Below are 20,685 nucleotides of genomic sequence, written 5' to 3' on the forward strand. Positions count from 1 at the left end.
TTTCTTTTTTATTCTGAGGGATCGAGATATGGATAAGAACATTTGAATTGTAATAGTAACATTTGTAATGTTTAATATTGATGGACCTATCGTCTATGTAGCGTATATAAAACGAAACCCGATTCTATAAAAAAATTAAAATAAATTATAAAATAATAAAATACGAACGGGTCATCACCGCCGGTTAGCAACAAATCGGCAGTGTTGTCGTAACCATCACTGACGGTTAGAAACAAACCGACAGTGTTGGCTTGCTCAACACTGCCGGCTTGAACAATGAACCGACACTGATAGTTACGACAACACTGTCGGTTTAATCCATGAACCGACACTGATATTTACTACAATACTGCCGGTTTGATCCATGAACCGACAGTGTAGGCTTGCTTAACACTGTTGGCTTGAGCCAAGAACCGACACTCTTGAAGCAACCGTCACTGTCGATTGGCACTACAAACCGGTAGTGTTGTTCAAATAAAATACGAACGGGCCATCACCGTCGGTTAGCAACAAACCGGCAGTGTTGTCTATGCACTGGCCAGACCAATCACTGTTTTCAGAATGAGTGCACTTGAAGAAAATCTGAGCTCCTAGATCCTAATTAACATGTATGTTTTGTTGCAAAATTGGATAATGGTCACACCTGTTGCATATTATGGAGAGAACAACACATGTTATTTTTGAAATACAGACACAAATGCTGATATACATACGCGCATGCTCCTATCAGAGTGCGCACTACTCCTATAAACACATTCTAGAGACTGAGAAGGATATTTGAGATTGACGAAGCCACTGTTTTTTTTCTGAAATAAATCTAAATACGAGCAATCAGGCGAGATTTAGGACACCTGGATTCCAGAGGTTGACAGGTTCCAACTTCCAAGTTGCACCTGCATTGTTCATTGACCATCCAATACACGTGCCAATCTCCGAACAACTTGCAAATGCTACGGGTAATTTTAATGGTACAAGCTGCCCGTGGAAAATCCAAATGAATAATGTTCTGGAAACCTGGCTCGCAGGCAATATGCCTGCATGAAGGCACAGGTTAAGGTCGACATCTCTCCAAATTAAGGTCAGCTAAGGTAAACATCCAAACAACCCTGCGCCTTGTACTAGTCTGATACAGACAAGTCTACCTTTTACTGAGATACCTACGAACATTTTTATTTTTGTAGATCTTAGATATAAGATAGATAAAGTTGCTATAGACGTCCTGTTTTGAACGGCATTATGTCATCCACCAAAAAATATTTAGTCATAATACGAGTAATCGGACTAAAGTCAAATGCATATTTATAGGTTCTGCTTAATGAGTCTAAACAATTTAGCTATACTGAGTTTTGACCTGACCTAAGCAAGTCAAGATATCCGTGTCAATTTTACTGCTCCCGTACGTCGGGCGATCGTGTCCTTGGAATTCTTGCCCCTTGTGGAATTTCTTCTAGCTTCTAGTAACTTGCCATCACTATTGAGTGACCAAATGGACAACTACTTTTATTTAGCAGCTCACAATTTGGTTCCCCGGTTTGCTACTTAGATCACAAATATATATTTATTTAGATTTGTCCTAAGTCAATTTTTTATAGACTAGGAATTTGAAAAAAAATCTATTGCGCAAACATAAGATTCCCATTATTAGGTTCATCATTATGAGAAATATTATCATAATATATAATATATAGTCTTTTATTTAATATAATACAATTTTATATTAGTATACTCTTCTGTTTAATATAATAACTTTCTTGATATAATCGAAGTGGAATACCGGCAAAATATGTGGTGAAAACCATATACATATACTAGGTGGAAACATGGAAACCAATTCAAAAAATGTATTTTGATCTAAAAAATGAAATTTGGCATATCCATAGTGCATACAAATACGTACTCACATGCAAAAGTTGGGATGCAAACTCAAACTAGAAAAATTCATAAGAAAATAACAAATTTAAGATGCATGTGCACTAGGAAACAAAATCCAAGGGATTTTGTCTTTTAGTGACATGCACCTGAAATTTGCCATTTTTTGTATGAATTTTTCAATAGTAAGTTTGCATCTCAACTTTTCCATGTGAGTACATATTTGTATGCACTATGGATGTGCCAAATTTTAGATTTTTTTAAACGACCAAAATACGTTTACATGCTATATGGACCTCCTATATATATCCAGGATGAAAGGAAGTACCAACTACAACGGCCAAGCTTTTTAGAGACAACTATAGATGATGTATATATAGAGACGGCTAAGCTAGCCGCCTCTAAGCTTAGGTTGCTAGAAGTAAGAGATTTGCAGAGGCGGCTGCCTAGCTGTCTCTAGAAATAGAATTTGTAGAAACCGCTGACAACAACAACAATCTTTGTACACTACTATAGGATGGCCTTGTTGTCCCGGGCAGTAACGGCCTTTAGTCCCGGTTACTGCGCCGGGACAACGATCCTGGGACTAAAGGTGGAACCTTCAGTCCCGGGTCATCGAGCCGGGACTAAAGAGGGACCTTTAGTCCCGGTTGGTGTTACCAACCGGGACTAAAGGCCCTCCAGCCGAGCAAACGTGGCCGCACCCTTTAGTCCCGGTTGGTAACCCCAACCGGGACTAAAGGTTCCTTTTTTTCTTTTTTTTGTTTAATTTGTTTTCAGTTCAGTTACACATATTTGTTTAATATATAATATGTTTTTATGTACGTATTCTACGTTGCTAATATAAATACACGCACGCATATAATTACATCTAATTCTCATCTCGAGCATTATTATATTCGAATAAAGTATGAAACTATATATATTATAGATATATATGTATATATACAACACTTTCATAATCTTGTTCTCGAAAATAATGATATCAATAAACATTTAATTTACATCATTTATTCCTTAGGATCAAAGTAGAACTCGCCGTTGGGATTTAGCACTTTTTCTAGAAGAAATCCTGCTATTGACTCTTGAACTGCTTTCATATGGTCTTTTTGCATGACCCTTTGTTTCAACCATTCAGTCTTGCATTTGAAATAAAAGGAAAAGTATTAATACATATATATATATATATATATATATATATATATATATATATTCATTTAAAAATAAAAAAAAATTGATATATACGTACTCTGAGGACGTCTTCAGGAGTTCTTCTTATGTGTGCAGTGATAAATTCACAAACGTAGTATCCACACAAGTTATTACCTGGTTGCTGCCGCAAACACCACTGTACGAGAAGAAGATTATTCTTATCATCTCACACGTAAATTAAAGTACGATATAGTAATTAAACACGTGGGGAAGTATATATAGTACAACTTACTAGTATTTCAACTACATTAAGTGGTGCCTTGCAATCCTTGCGGTGTTGCCAAATAAACTCTTTCCAAACCCTGTGCGACCAATAATGTACGATCGTTAATAAATTATGGCAAAGTCTATTCAATAATAGTTGTGCGCGAGAGATCGAAATTACCCCTGGATAATGTCTATCATATCTTGGTATAGTGCCCGCTGTTTTCTCAACGAGTCCAAGATTACTAACCGACTTGAGTTTAACTCAATGACAATGAGTATCCAGTGAAACCTGCATTGGTTTATACACACACATACATGCATATAAGTTGTATTGATATTACATAAAATGTGTAGACTACATTATTATTAACACTTACTGAAAGTTGTACGGGAAAAGTATTGTTGTCTTGTCGTGCTACTTCACGAAGAACCTCATGATATTCTTCTGTGCTTCAGATACCCACTGCTCCTTGACAATAATATCGGTTTTGAATACGATATAAGGATCAATGAAGCCAACACTGGTGTCTTATATTCTTTAGAGCTCTGACATCTGGAATCTGTATATAAATATAAGTTACATGTGAGGATAATTATATACACGTACACATGGAAGTGAGTTTATTAAATAAAAGTAAGAATCACTTACAAACAAAAGCAGCTAATGATTGATTTGTCCAGAGCGTCCATGTGGTATAGTTGATGCAATTCTTCGAAACTAATATGTAAGATGTCATCGCCACGGAAGTAATGATGGTCTCTAATTCTGACAAAAATCCACTCCTCACCCCTGCCACACGCCTGCATGTACCACTTGTTGAGTAAGTACATTTACGTATCCAATTCATTCAGAGCCGTAGGATTGTACAGACTTTTACCAAATTTATAAGTCTTCCAGGTATCAACTTTCAGGTTCTGGATTGGAGCTTTGCCCGTCAATTGATCCAAGGCTAAACCAGTTAGTTCAAAAAAGCATTAAGGTCTTGAACCGACACTTCTCCAGAGTTGTCTGGTCGATAGACTTCTATGTTGGAACCATATTCATTAGCAACAACAAGATTTTGCATTGGTTGCTTCTGTTGTCCGAGCTGTGGGACATCCTTCTCTGATGTTCTTTTCCTTTTTCTTATCTGCATCATGTGACTTCACGAGGGAGCGGTCATAGTCTGATAGTGGCGGAGGCTTATGAACTTCAAGCATCTTTTTCTTGTGAGCTTCGACCTTCTGCCTCAGCAGATCTCGTGGTATGTAAAAGTACGGCTTCTCCTTAAGCTTCGCTTGTCTCTGCTTTTTTATATCTATAAAAAAATCTTTCACTTTTTTGTCTTCTTCAGCTGCTATTTGCTCATCAGTCTTTTCAGGAAGTATTTCTTGAGAAATAACTCTTTTTTTTCAAGGTATTCTTTGCCGTCGAGACCTTAGACGTCTCTGTAGTGCATCGCTGTGGAGGGGGTGGGGGCAGTGTTGGAGACCGATGTGGAGGCGATGAGGCCGGTGTTGGAGACCGGCGTGGAGGCGTTGGAGATCGTTGTGGAGGCGGTGGGGCCGGTGTAGGAGTTGGAGATCGTTGTGGAGGCAATGAGGCCGGTGTAGGAGTTGGAGATCGCCGTAGGGATGAAGTAGTCTCACCCCCCGCGATGCTGTGATGAGATGGGGAATAAATGATTGGGCTAGGCTAGGGGGAGACCCTACTACAAAAACAAGTTGTGAGTCAATTATTTTTGAAGCCAATATAAAATTAATGGAAAATAATATTTCATTCACTTTCATTCGTACCTAGGGTGAGGTAGGGGAATTGGTGGCGCCCCAGGAATGATGATGAAGCGTTTGCGCCATTGAATAAATGTCTTCTCTGCTTCTCCTAGTGTCTTCTCCCCATCACCGCCTTCAATATCAAGAGGAACATTGCTGTAACCTTTGAGCACTCTATCGACCGAGACGCTAGCATATCCAGGTTGAATAACTGACCCATGGATTCTTGGTGTCTTCGTTCGGTCTATTGGAGATACAACCCCGACAGCCACCATGATTGATGCATTATTACCATCTGGAATGTGCAGCTCACATGTTGTTAGAGGCTCGGTAATGTCATCAACAGGGAAGCGTAGCCCAGCGTCATCTTGAATAACTGGTAGCTCCGTGGAAGCACAACTGCTTTTCATCTGACCAACGGGGCTAATGGTGACTCTCGGCGTTGATTGCGATTGCATTTGACTCATTGCTAGCTGCACTTGCCTCTTGATCTCCTCCTGCATTCTTGCCTCAAGAGATTTTTCTCGTTCACGTGATTCAAGCAATGTTTGTCGTGACTCATTAACAAATTGCTCCAATACACGGATTCTTTCTACCTCCTCATCCTTCTTTCTATGGCGGCTTCTGTATGTATCCTTGTCTGCTGGGAATGCTTGTAGCCACGGAACCACCCCATAGCCTCTTGTTCGACCACCGTGTTCGGGATTCTCTAGGGCATATGTCAATTCATCCTTCTCTTTGTTGGGCTTGAAAACACCACTATCAGCTTCTTCCCTAGCACGAGCTAGTCTCTGTGTTGCTCTCTCAATTTTTTGGCCAAAAATTAGCTTGCCAGTGTCTGGGTCTAGGCTTCCCCCATGAGCGTAGAACCAATTCTTCGCGCGTTGAGGCCAGTTCTTCTCTATTGTTTCAGGTATGATTCCCTTGGCAGTAATCTCTGCTTCTAGGTTCTGCCACTTGGGAATAGCACTCCTATAACCACCTGATCCCATGCGATGATGGTATTGCTTCTGTTGGGCATTCTGTTGATTCCTCATCACACGTTTCTCACTCTCTTGAGATGTCTTGTATTGTACGAAGTCATCCCAATGGGACTCCAACTTGACAAACGCCTTAGCATCAATGTCGTTGCCAGGTTGCCTCGGACCTTGCATGAGGATCGGCATCATAATAAACTTCCGCTTCATGCATAACCATGGAGGAAGGTTGTAGATACATAGAGTAACTGGCCAAGTGCTATGACTAGTGCTCTGCTCCCCAAAAGGATTCATACCATCTGTACTTAAGGCGAACCTTAAGTTTCTAGCCTCATTTGCAAACTCTGGAAATTCCATGTCTATCGCTCTCCACTGGGACCCATCAGCTGGGTGTCTCAGCATATTGTCTACCTTACGGTCTTCTTTATGCCACCGCAACAACTTTACATGGTCTTTATTTCTGAACAAACGTTTTAAGCGTGGTATTATAGGAGCATACCACATAACCTTGGCAGGGATTTTCTTTCTAGGACGTTGTTCACCCTCGACGTCACCAGGATCATCGCGCATGATCTTATACCGTGATGCTTTACATACCGGGCATTCATCCAAATTCTCGTATTCATTGCCATGGTAGAGGATGCAGTCATTAGGACATGCATGTATCTTCTAGATTTTTAATCCCAAAGGGCAGACAACCTTTTTTGCTTCGTACGTAGTGGTGGGCAATTCATTTGGCTTCGGAAGCATCTTCTTTATGAGGTTCAATAAATTCCCAAATGTCTTGTCGGATACATCATTCTTTGCCTTCCACTGTAACAATTCCAGTGTTGTACCCAGCTTTTTTTGCCCCTCTTCAGCCGTTGGGTATAGCAACTTCCTATGATCCTCAAGCATGCGCTCGAACTTAACTTTCTCTTTTTCACTTTCGCATTCTTGTTGTGCATCACAAATGGCATCGCCAAGAGCATCACCGAGATCATCTTCTGCCGCTACCTCTTCTTCATCTCCCCCCATTGTAGTATCATCAAAGGCACCATACTGAGCAATAATGTCATCAATGTCTAAATCTTCTCCTTCACCTTCTTCCATCATGACCCCGCTTTCTCCATGCTTAGTCCAACATATATAGTTTGACATAAAACCTGACTTAAGCAAATGTGAATGAAGACTCATTGAGCTTGAATATTCCTTTAAATTCTTACATAGGACACATGGACAGCACATGAAACCATCCCGCTTATTTGCCTCGGCCACACCTAAGAAATAGTGCACGCCCTCAATAAAGTCTTGGGAGTGGCGATCGTCATTGTACATCCAATGGCATGACATAATCTGCATTACACGACAAATTATGAAAACCTTGAACATAATTAAGTATTTTATTACACAACATAGATGACACACACATGGTTGATTAATTAACTATGCCTGGCTACAACGTAAGCAATCCCAACTATCACTAAACAAACTAAAACTAAAATGCACTTCAGTAACATAATTATTTCGTGACCGTACGCAACTAAAACAGACAAATCATTCGTCTGTTGAATATCAATAAGCTTCTCCTGCTGGCTCACTGTCTCATCATCAGCAGCCGCTACCTCAAGCGCACCCGAATTCTGCACGTATGTACCATAATCTTCCTCCCAGTACCAACCATCGCATCCATTGCCCTCCCACTGAAATTAAAGCCAGAAAATATTTAGTCAAAAATATTCAAGAAAAGCAGGTCAATTAGCCATAATAATCAAATGCGTAAGAAACTCACATCGCGATCCGGGCACTTGTAGAAAACACGACCCTTGTTGGGTCCCTGTCTCTTGACTCGGTACTCCATCACAATCTTCTGCTTACACTTGCCGCAGATAATGAGAGGGAGTTCTAGCCTCAGTCGTTTCGCAACCGAACGAGAGGCCGAGGATCCGGTACCAGTTGTCATCTACTTTCTATACTTATTTTTGCAAACTAGTGTAAATTTCACATTTTCTAAAATAATATATTTAAACAAAACTAAAATTATTTATTTATCTAACTAAACCATGAAATATGTACTATGTTTAATAGTAAAATACCAAACTATCTAGTGATTTTACTATTGTAAATCATCATGTGATTTTGAGCTAAAAATGACATAGAAATCATAATCAAATCCACCGTATCAAGTTACTTTCTATACTTATTTTTGCAAACTATTGTAAATTTCTCATTTCTAAAGTAATATATTAAAAAAATAAAAATATTTATTTATCTAACTAAACCATGAAATGTACTACATATACTAGCAATACTAAACTATCAAGTGATTTTGACGAACTAATTTAACTTTTGTTTATCCAAACATATATGCAAATCATCATGTGATTTTGAGCTAAAAATGACATAAAATCGTAATAAACTCCAACATATAGAGTTACACATGCATCTATATCGCAAAATGAGATAAGCTACTGATAAAACATAAGAGGATTAAGTTTGTTACCTCCAAAATCGAAGAGCAACACCAATGGAGGGGGAGAGAGCAAGAAAGCAAGCTGAAGAACAGATGCGGTGAGTTTGAATGGAATGGCTCGGGCTCGGGGAGGAAGAAATGAGCTGATCTATAGGCCAGGATAATTAGTCCCGGTTAGGGGTCCAAACCGGGACTAAAGATTAATCTTTATTCCCGGGGCATCACCCAGATCGGGACTAAAAGTTTTAGTCCCGGCTGGTATTACCAACCGGGACTAAAGATCCCTGCCCCGTGAACGACCGTTGGGCAGGAACCTTTAGTCCCGGTTGGTATTACCAACCGGGACTAAAGTTACCTTTAGTCCCGGGGGTAAAAAATACCGAGGCTAATGCTAAATTAGGACATCGTTCTAAAGTCTGTTCTCTAGTAGTGGTAAATCGTTTTTCAGAAATGGTTATTGTTACAAGCCACCTTTATAAATTCCATTTCTAGATATATTTGTACTCATTTTCTAGAAATCATCAATCGAACAAAAAATAGCATTTTTTTTAATATGGGGAGTTCCCCACAAGGTAGCCACGTGCACGCGCCATCGCATGTCACAGGTCACGCGATCTTTGGGGTATGAACCCACGGTTTTTCATAATTCATATGAGACAGGACAGAGTGAGAATAGTGGTATCTTTGACAAGTCGCCAATGGTCTCCATCCTATTACCACTATAAAAATACCTGGTCACTCGCCACAACTCATGCATCCATCTCACACAAAAACTTCATTTTTGTCCAGTTCTCTAGCAATGGAGTACTCGTCTATGTGTCTAGCTGTGGCGCTGGCCATGGCGGCCGCCGTCACGCCATGCGCGGCCCAGAACTCGGCGCAGGACTTCGTGAACCCGCACAACGCGGCGCGCGCGGCCGTGGGCGTCGGCCCGGTGTCGTGGGACGAGAACGTGGCCGCCTTCGCGCGGAGCTACGCGGCGCAGCGCCAGGGCGACTGCAAGCTCGTTCACTCCGGCGGCGGGCCCAACCACTACGGTGAAAACCTCTTCTGGGGCAGCTCCGGCAAAGACTGGACGGCGTCGGACGCCGTCGGCGCGTGGGTGGGGGAGAAGCCGAACTACGACTACAACAGCAACAGCTGCGCGGCGGGGAAGGTGTGCGGTCACTACACGCAGGTTGTGTGGCGCAAGTCCACCGCCATCGGCTGCGCCCGCGTCGTCTGCAACAACGGCGGTGGCGTCTTCATCACCTGCAACTACAACCCGCCGGGCAACTACGTTGGAGAGAGACCCTACTAGCTAGTAGCTACTGCCTAGCTAGCTAGTTCCAATCGATTGACCGCATACATACGTACTACGTATATGCATGTCCAGATGGATATATATTGTGTACATGCTACCGGAGTTGAATAAACCGCAAACTAAGCTTAGCCCACCAATTGATTAGGTTTCTTGTGAACCTACTCACCTAGGTTTAAGTGAAGGGTGCGTACATGCATGTATGTTCTATGTGGGGGTGTGAGAGTTTGTATCGTGTTTCATAAAATAAATAAATAAATAATAAGACTGGTCATGAGCAAGATAGCACGTACTCTTGAATTCCCACCGTCTGGCGTGCATGGGATGCCCACAATCTGAAAGCTAATATCGAGAGTTGGATGCATAATTCCCCTATTAGTATTTTACTGTATTAGGATTATGCCTATGTGTTGCAATGAGAATAAAAAATAACACTGTGATAATTTAAGTTTAAATTTATGTTGTTCTATTATAAAAGAAATGATATTTTGAGCAGGACGTTCGCGTACCATTCTGTTTGTAAACAGGTCTACTATGCGTCATGGGAAATCGAGATGTAAGGAAGAACATAATAAATTTAGGAAAAGGTGTCCGAGGTTGTTGGACCTATGTTGAGTGGAGTCCAATTTCTAGTTGTCTCATATATTCTCAACTAAAGCCCAATAACCATTTGCCCTTTCCCTCATAGCCCAATACTCGTTCTCTCTCCATCCATGTCGTGACTTCTCCCTTATTCAACATCTAGCCAGAGCTGCAACCATTCTAACTTCCTGGCGAGTTCATAAACCTGGGGTCCACCATGGACCTGCTTCCCAAGAAAGGCTCGGCCCAGCAGATGACATTGCGAACGAATCACAACTCCTGGACCGGCCCAAAACTACCTGAACGACAGGACAGAAGAGTGATCCGGTCTCCGACCCGAAGGCCTAGCCAAAGAGGAATGACGCTCGCCTCCGACTCCGGCCCGCCTCTCCGACCGGAAGGCCAGGCCAAAGAGGAACAGCGCTCGCTTCCGACTCCGGTCCGCCTCTCCGACAGGAAGGCCTCACTTCAAACTCCGACCCGCGTCTCCGACCGGGGATACACCAAACCTCTGCTTGCAGCTCTTCTCCGACTGGCGCAGTCGGAGCCGACTAGGACCAACCGATCGGGGACGCCCACTCGGTGAGGACCAGAAGACGGGCGGAGCAAGTAAAGCAGGACGCTCAAGTCGACCGCAAAATCAAGGACCGTACCCTACACACCTGCAGGACAGTACTGATAGGACATGTTAGAAGGGTGCCCTGCAACCTTCCAGGCATGTCAGAACCCAAGCAGTGTTGTGGGCGCCGACATTTGCCCTACAGTATTGTGGGCGCCATCAACTCTCTTACCAGACGAACATGATAAGGCTCCCCCCATGTGCCTTTGGGCATCAACAGTGTTATGGGTGCCATCATACATGGAGAACATGGTAAAAACCCCCCACATGCCTCTGGGCATCAACAGTATGGTAGACACCCACATCTACCATACAAAAAAAGACGATGGAACCTCCCACATGCATCTGACATTAACAGTAATGTGGGCGCCTACAATCGTCTTGTACCCGACGGCGTGAGCTACAAGACTTAGCATACATACACTCTCCATCTCTCACTTGTAAGGCCATCCCCTTCATCTATAAAAGGGGACACGCTCTCTCCCAATAAAGGAGGATCCATCAGTTCACTTACATCGATTCACCCCTGCTACACAGAGCGCATGCTCGAACACTTAGCACATAGCGAAGCTCCTGTCACTCTTGACCCTTCATACCAGAGTCCGACCGGACCTCTTGCACCCCCATCTTTCTCCCTTCCGTTTGTAACCCCACAGCAAACTTCGAGCACCTAGGCTCAGGAATAAAGTCGCAGACCGACTCAAACTGGATGTAGGGCACGATGTCTGAACCAGTATAAACCCTATGTCATTGAGTGCTAGGCCACATCTAATCACAACGTACGACAAAACTACAAATATTTACGTGTTGGTCACTTTCTGCACCGACAGTTGGCGCTGTCCGTGGGGAAGACGATTTACGTTCACACTTTTTGGTCATCGGATGGCCCACTTTTCTGCCACCCTCGCCATGGCGGGCTCAAGCGATACGACTCGCTTCGGCTCACTGGAGTTTTCCGCACTCCCACCTGTTGGGATGTGGGTTCCACCCGTCTTCAAGCCATCCCAGGCCTTCCTTTTCGAAAGCCTGAACTTCGTCGCTGACTGGCTCGGTGCTCTCCACCTCTGCGAGGAGGCACCCATCCCAGCGCCTATCGGAGGGGCACCCTCCATCGGCTCCGGGACACCCAACGACTTCAATGGTGAGGCGCCCGCGCTTCATTCCAAGCATACGCTCTGCTCAAACCCCGCTGTGAGTAATGTACGCTTTGTTATTTACTCGTTATTTACTATCTTTTGCCAATTCTCCGGAGGGATGTCGTTGTCCCTGCCGCGACCGCCATGTGACTGGTTCCCCTATGGCCTCGCATCCCCCGCGGACGTGTACACCCAAGGGCTCCGAAGGATGCTGGCGCCACCCCCTCTCACATCCGAATTCATGGGGATGGCGAGCTACGCTCCCACCTATTTCCACGACCTCATGGATGACGATGTTGAGAGCGATGGATCTAGCATCGGCGACATCGAGGCACCTAGCCACCCTCTATCCTGGGAGTGCGCTATGGCGGACGCCCGGGACAGCCGCTGGTGGTGGCGGAGTCTCTACAGACCCACACCCCTCTGGACCCTCACGTGGATGCCCTCGCGTGTGCGTAGGCGTAAGGCGAGGAGCTATGAAAAAGGCAGCAGAACCAGCCACCACCTACGCCAGTGCGCTCGGCGCACCACGATGCGCCCTGTGCGTGTAGCCCGGCGAGCGGCGCCCAGGGTCGCACCTGCTAGGTCCAGCGTTGTTGGATACCAGAAAAAGGGGTACCCCAAGCAAAGACCAAAAAAACTGCTTAGACCCTAAAAACAAGAACCAATAAGACAAACGAGGTCTCAGCCAAAATCTCCGATTCGCCCGAGGCCCCCTCGCCGAGGCCCCTTCGCCCGAGGCCCCCTCGCCGAGGCCTCAGAAGAAGTACCGATTCTCCGATTCGCCCGAGGCCCCCTCGCCGAGGTCTATGATTCTCCGACTCGCGCGAGACCGGCTCGCCACCAGCCCCGCGACCACCGCTTTGACTAAGACTACTCTGGCTGGACATCACATCCAATCAAGGCGCTCAACCACTCCGACAACCACACGACGGCATAGTACAGCGAAGTGGCAGACCAGACGTTAGTCACGTCAGCGCCCTGCCATCCACGACGGGACAGTGCAGGGGCTACCGGCTACTGTGCTGCCTAAACTCCTGCACCAAGGACGAACACGATGTGGGGAGTCAGAACTGGGTTCCTGTGACCTCGGGACCAGCGGACCGACTGCTCCGCCTCGCTCGAGACCCCCGATAGGCCTCGAGTGAACTGACCGAGTTCCGCCTCGCCCGAGACTCCCGGTAGGGCCTCGGGCGAACTGGCCATGCTCCGCCTCGCCCGAGGCTGGGCTCGTCCCACACCCTCGTCGCCTCCGCCTCAAAAGTCGCTCTGGCAGGCTGTCGCAAACAATTAATGCGCCCAGCTGCACCCACTACGTAAGCCACGATCGGCAGTGCGCCGCGACAGGAGCGATGGGACAACGGTCAAATCGCCTTTTTACCATCCCTTACTGACAATATAGGGTACCGTATCCTGTAGACGCACGTTCCGCACTGTTTCGCCTAAATCAACTACGACGATGGCCGCCAAGACCCCGCATTGCCACCTACAAAGGCCTCGGCACAGCAGGCCTCAGCACAGCGAGTCTCGGCACAACCGACTACAGCAGCCACCAGGCCTCGGCACTTCACCAAGTCAACAAATGTATAGGAGCGCAGCATGTCGCCGGCCTTGGAGACCATACCGACTAGACACCGACGGGAACTCCCACGACGCCACGCTGCTCTAGGGAGCAGAATACATCAGCAAATAGTAGCCTTCTCATGTACTTCTGGCTTCCTCCTTGTGCCTATAAAAGGAGGTAGCCGGTACCATTTCTGAGGGGAGGAGAAGAACGAGCAGAAAGAGGAACTCACACTACACACTTCTACACTTCTACGCTGCTTGAGAACAATGCCTCAAGCAGCCCGCACCACCCCCGCCGAGACCTGGGGCTAGCTCCCTCTCTCACCTAGCTTGTAACCCCCTACTACGAGCACTCCGGTGCAAGGAATACAAGATCGATCCCTCAGACTGGACGTAGGGCGTTGACTGCCTGAACCAGTATAAACCTTGTGTCTCTTTGCATCACCATCCGGGATTAGGGGCACGCAGCACAAATTCACTCATCGGTTGAGGGACCCCCGGTCACAAAACACCGACAAGCGTGACATCATCCGTGGGGGGAAAGATCCCCCATAGTTCGCTCGGGCTAGCCAGAACATCGCCACGGCGGTGATGCTCCTGCGTGGCCTTCCCAAGCCAGACAACCCCAGGAACAGGCGATCCACTAGAACCTCCGGGCACTGGTGGAGACCATCGCCGTTCAATAGGCGGAGAGCTTCGCATTGCGACACCAACTCGCAGCCTCTCTCCCCAGCAAGGGGCGGGGACGCACCGGACGCGTCGCTCCATCCACTCGCCACTACAGCCACCAGGAGCAGAACAGGAGGGCGTAGCCGCGCCACAGCTTGACCCAGCACCCACTCCACATCGACCGCCTGTGCGCGAATGCCTTGGGCCGAACCAAGATGCTCGTAGCGTCATCAGCAACTGGCCTCTAGCCCAGCATGATGATGACGTCCATCGGGTGGCAATGAGAACAGATGACACGGGCTCCGACCGGACCATCGAGGAGACTGGGGAGATGCACCCCAGGCGTGGTCGCTGACCAAATGACCGGAGTCCTAGCCTAGATGGCCCAGGACCACGGGCCTTTGGCCAGGCATCTAGAGAGTGCCGTTCCCACAGCGCTTCCGACCGCCGACCAAAATCGCCAAATATACTAGGGAGATGAATCCCGATATATGGCTCGAAGACTTTTGGTTCACCTACCGAGCTGGGGGAGTGGATGATGATCACTTCATCATCAGTACCTCCCCATCTGTGTAGGGGAACATGTTCGAGCGTGGCTCGAATTCCTCTCGCACGACAGCATCCGCGACTGGGCGGACCTCAAGAGGGTCTTCGTCGGGAACCTCCAGGGGACGTATGTCCACCCTGGAAACTCCTGGGACCTCAAGAGCTACCAGCAGGAGCCCAGTGAGTCCCTGTGGGATTACATTTGTAGGTTCTCAAGGCAGTGCAACTCCCTACCTGATGTCGTCGATGTGGACGTCATCAACGCATTCCTCCTTGGGACAACCTGTGAGTCCTTGATGCACAAGCTTGGCTACTTGAAGCCCCAAACCACCCGCGACCTGCTCGACATCGCCACGAACCATGCCTCCGATGAGGAGGCGATCAGAGTGGTCTTCAACGGAGGCCGGGAGAAGGGCAAGGCCAAGCGCGAGGACCAAGACGAGGGCCCCTACACGCAGAGGGGCAAGAAGAACAAGAAGGATCGGCGCCGACAGGCCAACTCCACGTTGGTCGCCGTAGCTGACCACCATGGGCAAGCAGCCCTAGCCGGGCCTGCCTAACTACTTCAACAAGCTCATGGATAGCCCATGCACCAACCACGCCTACTCCGTCAAACACCTCTACAAGGACTGTGAGCTCCTCAAATGTTTCCTGCGACAAGCCGGCGGACCAAAAGAAGGAAACGACAAAGAGGCGGCAGCCAAGAAAGGAGGCGCGGTGGGCAAGGACGAGGATAGCTTCCCCAACCCCGAGGAATGCATCATGATCTTCGGGGGATCCGATGCCAACTGCTCCAAGCGCCAGCACAAGGTACACTACAGATAGGCATGCACCGCCGAGACGGCCATCCCCTCCTTCCTTAGCTGGTTGGAATCTTCGATCACCTTCAATTAGAGGGACCATCCCTCCCACGTCGCCAGACTGGGACGCTACCCGCTCGTCATCGACCCCATCCTCTGCAAGAAGTGCCTCACCAAGGTGCTGATGGATAGAGGCAGCGGCCTCAATATCCCCTACATTGACACCCTCGACGCCATGTGCATCCCTCGATCGGAACTCCACCCAGCAGGCTCTCCCTTTCACGGCATGATCCTAGGAGCGTAGGCGTACCCGCTCGGGCAGATCGACCTACCCATCACTTTTGGCAACCAAGCCAACTTCCACTCGAAGGTCCTCACCTTCGAAGTGGTGGACTTCCCAGGGTCCTACCATGCCATCTTAGGGCGGCCATGCTACGCCAAATTCATGGCGATCCCCAACTAAACCTACCTCAAGCTAAAGATGCCAGGACCAAACGGCGTCATCACCGTGGGTAGCGCATTCTCGCACGCCTTCATGTGTGACCACGAGCATTTCGAGCTCACCACTGCAGTCATCAACTCGTCTGAGCTCCCGTGGCTCAGGGAGTCGTCGACCCTAGCAGTCCTGCACTGCAACAAACCAACCTCCTCAATGGCCTTCCGTCCACTCGAGGAGACTAAGGCGGTGGGAATCAATCCCACTGACCCTACCAAGACGGCACAGACTGGGACCTAGCTCCTGGCCAAATAGGAATGCGAGCTCATCGACTTCCTATGCGCCAATCGCGATGTCTTCGCATGGAAACCTTTTGCCATGCCGAGAAAAGAGACTCCTCCCCCTCCTCCCCCTCCTCCTCCATCTTCATCAGCGCCGGGAAAACAGAATTCTCATCGTCATCCTCCTCCTCCTCCTCCACCTCAGCCCAAAACAAGATCAAGGACATCCTCGCAGCCGTAGAAAAGGTCCTTGGATTCGGTCACTAATGCTCCCAAAGTGGACCAATAGAAAATAAAAAGGTCGTTCAGTGGCAGCGTTACCACCTTGATGAAAGAAAAATTTACAGCACACATCTCGAAGGAAGATTGTGTTAGTTTCTTCAATCTCTGTGCCTCACTGCCTTCGTTTTTGTTGAAGTTCGAATTCGAAAGGCAAACACAGAATAAATACGCTACAACAAGAGACGAAGAAATACACAATAAAGATTTAAGGAACATACAGAAGTACATCGAAGACAACCCAGGATTAACCATGGAAGAGGCCGCGACCATCTATTATGATGTAAAAGGGACGGCAACACCGGCAATGAAGTATGAAAGGGGCAATCTTTTGGATCCCGATGATGAGTATAAAAATCTGACAACATATATGCGCCAGTTGCATGAATATTACATGGCTCAAGCAACAGAGACGGACGACTTTGGTTTTGAGGTTATTATCCGTTCGCCACATGTTTTCCAATATCCTGAAGAAGAGAAGTTCGATGTCGAGTGGGAGTGCTTGTTTCAGCTATACCAGAAACGATCTCTCGGTGTTCAAATGTTGACGTTGTGGACTATGTAAGTACCCTACACGCACGATATTACAATTAACTACTCTCTCGAGACAAATTGTTAACTTTTGAGCACTTTCTATGATTTTATGTAAGTGTATAGCAAAATTTTGCATTCTAAAAAGCAAATGGGATTACATAGGCTTCTTGGACCCCTTGCGAGTCAATGAGATGACATGTCTAGACCTCTATGGATATGACGTGGAAGACCTAAAACAGAGATTGATTGTTGTTTTCGACGAATTCACGATGAAAAAGAAAACCCACATATTTTTAGCCTACAACTACGAGTATGTGTTCTCAGCTTTTAATTTTATGCTTCTTTTTTCGTTAAGATTATTCGATAATTAGGATTCTGTGATTGTAGCAACCATTTCATCTTTATTTGTGTCAATCTTGCCAAAAATCTGATCGAGGTGTGGGACTCGAAGAAAAAATCATTTGATCATCTGGATGCACTGGTGGCAGTGCTGAATTAGTAAGCGATAATAACATATTATTTTCTAATCACACATACCGCTTTCTAATGTTTCTCCCTTTAATGTTGCTCAGTGTCCGAAGAAGACGTATCGGTGGGACGCCGGTCCCATTCAAGGTTGTCCAAATGGAGGGGAAGTACCTGTCACAGCCGGCGGGAAACAATGAATGCGGGTTTTATGTAATGTAGGCAATGCTTCGCTACATCGGCGTGAAATCGGAAGAAGCCGATAAGTTGGTGTGTATAATCCCTATTTTTTTATGTCTGTTAATAATTCAATAAAATGATTTAATGTTCCTCTTTGGATATCATCTTTTTTGAATGACAGCGCAAGAAATATAACCACCAAAGGCTGTTAGACATGGAGATCGTCGCACTGCAATCGGAGCTCGCAAAATTCATCTTAGCCGAGGTATTGGAAGAAGATGGAGTATTTTCTATTTCACAATCCGTGAGGTACAATGACCAGTATGGCCCAGAGCGGCTCGCAAGATTATTGTAAGAAGTTCGAGAAGCATGTGTGAAGTCCAAGAACATTTCTTTTTTATTTTGAGGGATCGAGATGTGGTTAAGAACATTTGGATTGTAATCATAACATTTGTAATGTTTAATATTGATGGACCTGTCGTCTACGTAGCGTATATAAAACGAGACCCGATTCCACGAAAAAATTTAAATTAAAATAAATAATAAAATACGAACGGGCCATCACCGCCGGTTAGCAATTAACCGGCAGTGTTGTCGTAAACATCACTGCCAGTTAGAAACAAACCGACAGTGTTGGCTTGCTCAACACTGCAACCTTGAACCATAAACCGACACTGATAGTTACGACAACACTGCCGGTTTGATCCATGAACCGACACTGATATTTACTACAATACTGTCGGTTTGATCCATGAACCGACAGTGTAGGCTTGCTTAACACTGCTGGCTTGAGCCAAGAACCGACACTCTTGAAGCAACCATCACTGTCAATTGGCACTACAAACCGGCAGTGTTGTTCAACTGGACACTGTCGGGTGGAGTCAGAAACCGACACTGTTTCTTGTAGATCAGTGTCAGTTTTTAAGGACCGGCAGTGATGTCAACCTCCCATCACTGCCGGTATGCCACTGTTGGTTCAAAATCCGACAGTAAAGTGGGTTTTTGAACCGGCAGTAATGTCCATATCTGCGGTAGTACTTATTCATTGATGATCAAATATATGCACTGGCCAGACCAATCACTGTTTTCAGAATGAGTGCACTTGAAGAAAATCTGAGCTCCTAGATCCTAATTAACATGTATGTTTTGTTGCAAAATTGGATAATGGTCACATCTGTTGCATACTAGTGTCTGGGGCGCGCGCATTCGCGCGCCCGTGAGGTGTTGGGGCAACTAATTGCAGGGATCTAATGTTAGTGTATTTGTGCGAGATATAGGATGGTGGTCCATTAGTACACCGAAGATTAAAAGGTATCTATATTACAAGAGTATTTGCTACTATCATAGCACATATGTTCGCGATCACATATAGGCTATATAAAAATTACAATAATTAGAGGCGGCAGTTGATAAACTTTTGGGCTAGCAGACTCTGTTGAAGTAGCCGTTTTGGCATGTGCGCTTGTCTTCAGAGTCGCCGGCGCTGCCTGTTTCCTAACTGGATTCATCAGTTTCGGAGTTGCGCCTTGGAGTAGCTGTGGCGGACCATTGTTTACAGAGACACAAGTTTCATAACTGTAAATTAGTAAAGAGTTGTATGTGTAAATAAGTATTAGCATGGACTTACGGTTGTAGTAGGAGTCGTCTTCAGGTGGATGGAGACGTGGGCCTGCACAAGTAACTGTGTGATATTAGTGTTTGTGTTAGAGCGAGTCATTGATTTGTGTGCCTAATTATTTTTGTATGCAGATAATGATAGCCGATGACTTTGTTTTGTAGGAGGCATTAGTTTTTTTTAGGTTATGTGGCTGTACCTATGGGATGTGGTAGCAAGTATAAATATAAGGAGCTGTTTTTGGAGTTGATGACTTATGGCTGTACCATGTGGATGAGATGTGATCTCATCATCGGAGTAGGAGTATAGGTCACGGCGGTCTGACGTATCAAGCACTGAGTCTCCTGTATGAAACAAAAGGAGAAAAAAGAGTTACTGTGATAAAGCAAGCATAGGTAGGTGGACGTAGTAATTCTCGTTGCGCTGTTAATCAATAATTACCTCGAATATGAGAGATGCGTTCCTCTGGTGGAGTGTCCCTGCCTTGCATTTGCTCTGTGAGTATTTCATATTTCAATGCCCAGATATCGACAATATCATTGGTCGCAGGTGTGTTTCTGAAACCTATGTGGGCTTGGAGGGGTAGTGCAGAGAGCTGGGCACGGACTGTTATTTCATATTGGAGAGTAGCAGGTATGAAGTTTATTTCATTGATAGTGCAAAGTCTATCAAACAGGCGGTATATGACTGAGCTGGAGCATAGGTGCGGTGGTATGCCGGAGACGTAGATGATGAGTCGCTCGTATGGTTCATTTGTAGGGGTATCCCTAGCGAGGTGCAGATTTAATGGATTGGATCTGAGCAAATCCTGTAGTGGAACTGAGGTGGCACCGTGTTGTGGTTTCCATGGCATGAATACGAAGCTGTTATTGTTGATCCTTATGAAACAGCTGGTTAGCAGGTGAGTTTTGGCAGCTGGTGTGGGTAGGCGAAGGAAAAATCCTAGTCCATAGTAGGATATGCTTTCGAGGGTTACGGTGATTCCATGATGCTGGTAGATTGCATCTTTGAGCTCATAGGCATTGCATGAGAGTGAATCTGTGTCTGGAGCAGCTACCATGATGGCATTGGCAAAAGAGTTTGTCTCAAGATCTGTCAGGTCTGTGTTGTCGATGATTGTAAGATTGGAGAAAGGGGGTCTTGGCATCTATATATATATATATATATATATATATATATATATATATATATATATATATATATATATA

General features: G+C 46.0%; 1 protein-coding gene across 1 annotated transcript; it reads left to right on the plus strand.

Annotated features, from left to right (window-relative positions):
- Nucleotides 1-9,203: 9,203 nt before the first annotated feature.
- Nucleotides 9,204-10,048, plus strand: LOC136541395 (pathogenesis-related protein PRB1-3-like). The gene has a single exon (XM_066533248.1). The coding sequence runs from the start codon at nucleotides 9,221-9,223 to the stop codon at nucleotides 9,767-9,769; it is 549 nt and encodes a 182-aa protein (XP_066389345.1). The 5' UTR covers nucleotides 9,204-9,220; the 3' UTR covers nucleotides 9,770-10,048.
- Nucleotides 10,049-20,685: the final 10,637 nt, after the last annotated feature.

Source organism: Miscanthus floridulus, chromosome 3, assembly GCF_019320115.1.
Source record: "Miscanthus floridulus cultivar M001 chromosome 3, ASM1932011v1, whole genome shotgun sequence".
Lineage (NCBI taxonomy): Eukaryota > Viridiplantae > Streptophyta > Magnoliopsida > Poales > Poaceae > Miscanthus > Miscanthus floridulus.

Bases quoted from the DNA above. Each gene is read 5' to 3' on its own strand.
- LOC136541395 (XM_066533248.1), top strand. From the start codon at position 9,221: ATGCATCCATCTCACACAAAAACTTCATTTTTGTCCAGTTCTCTAGCA.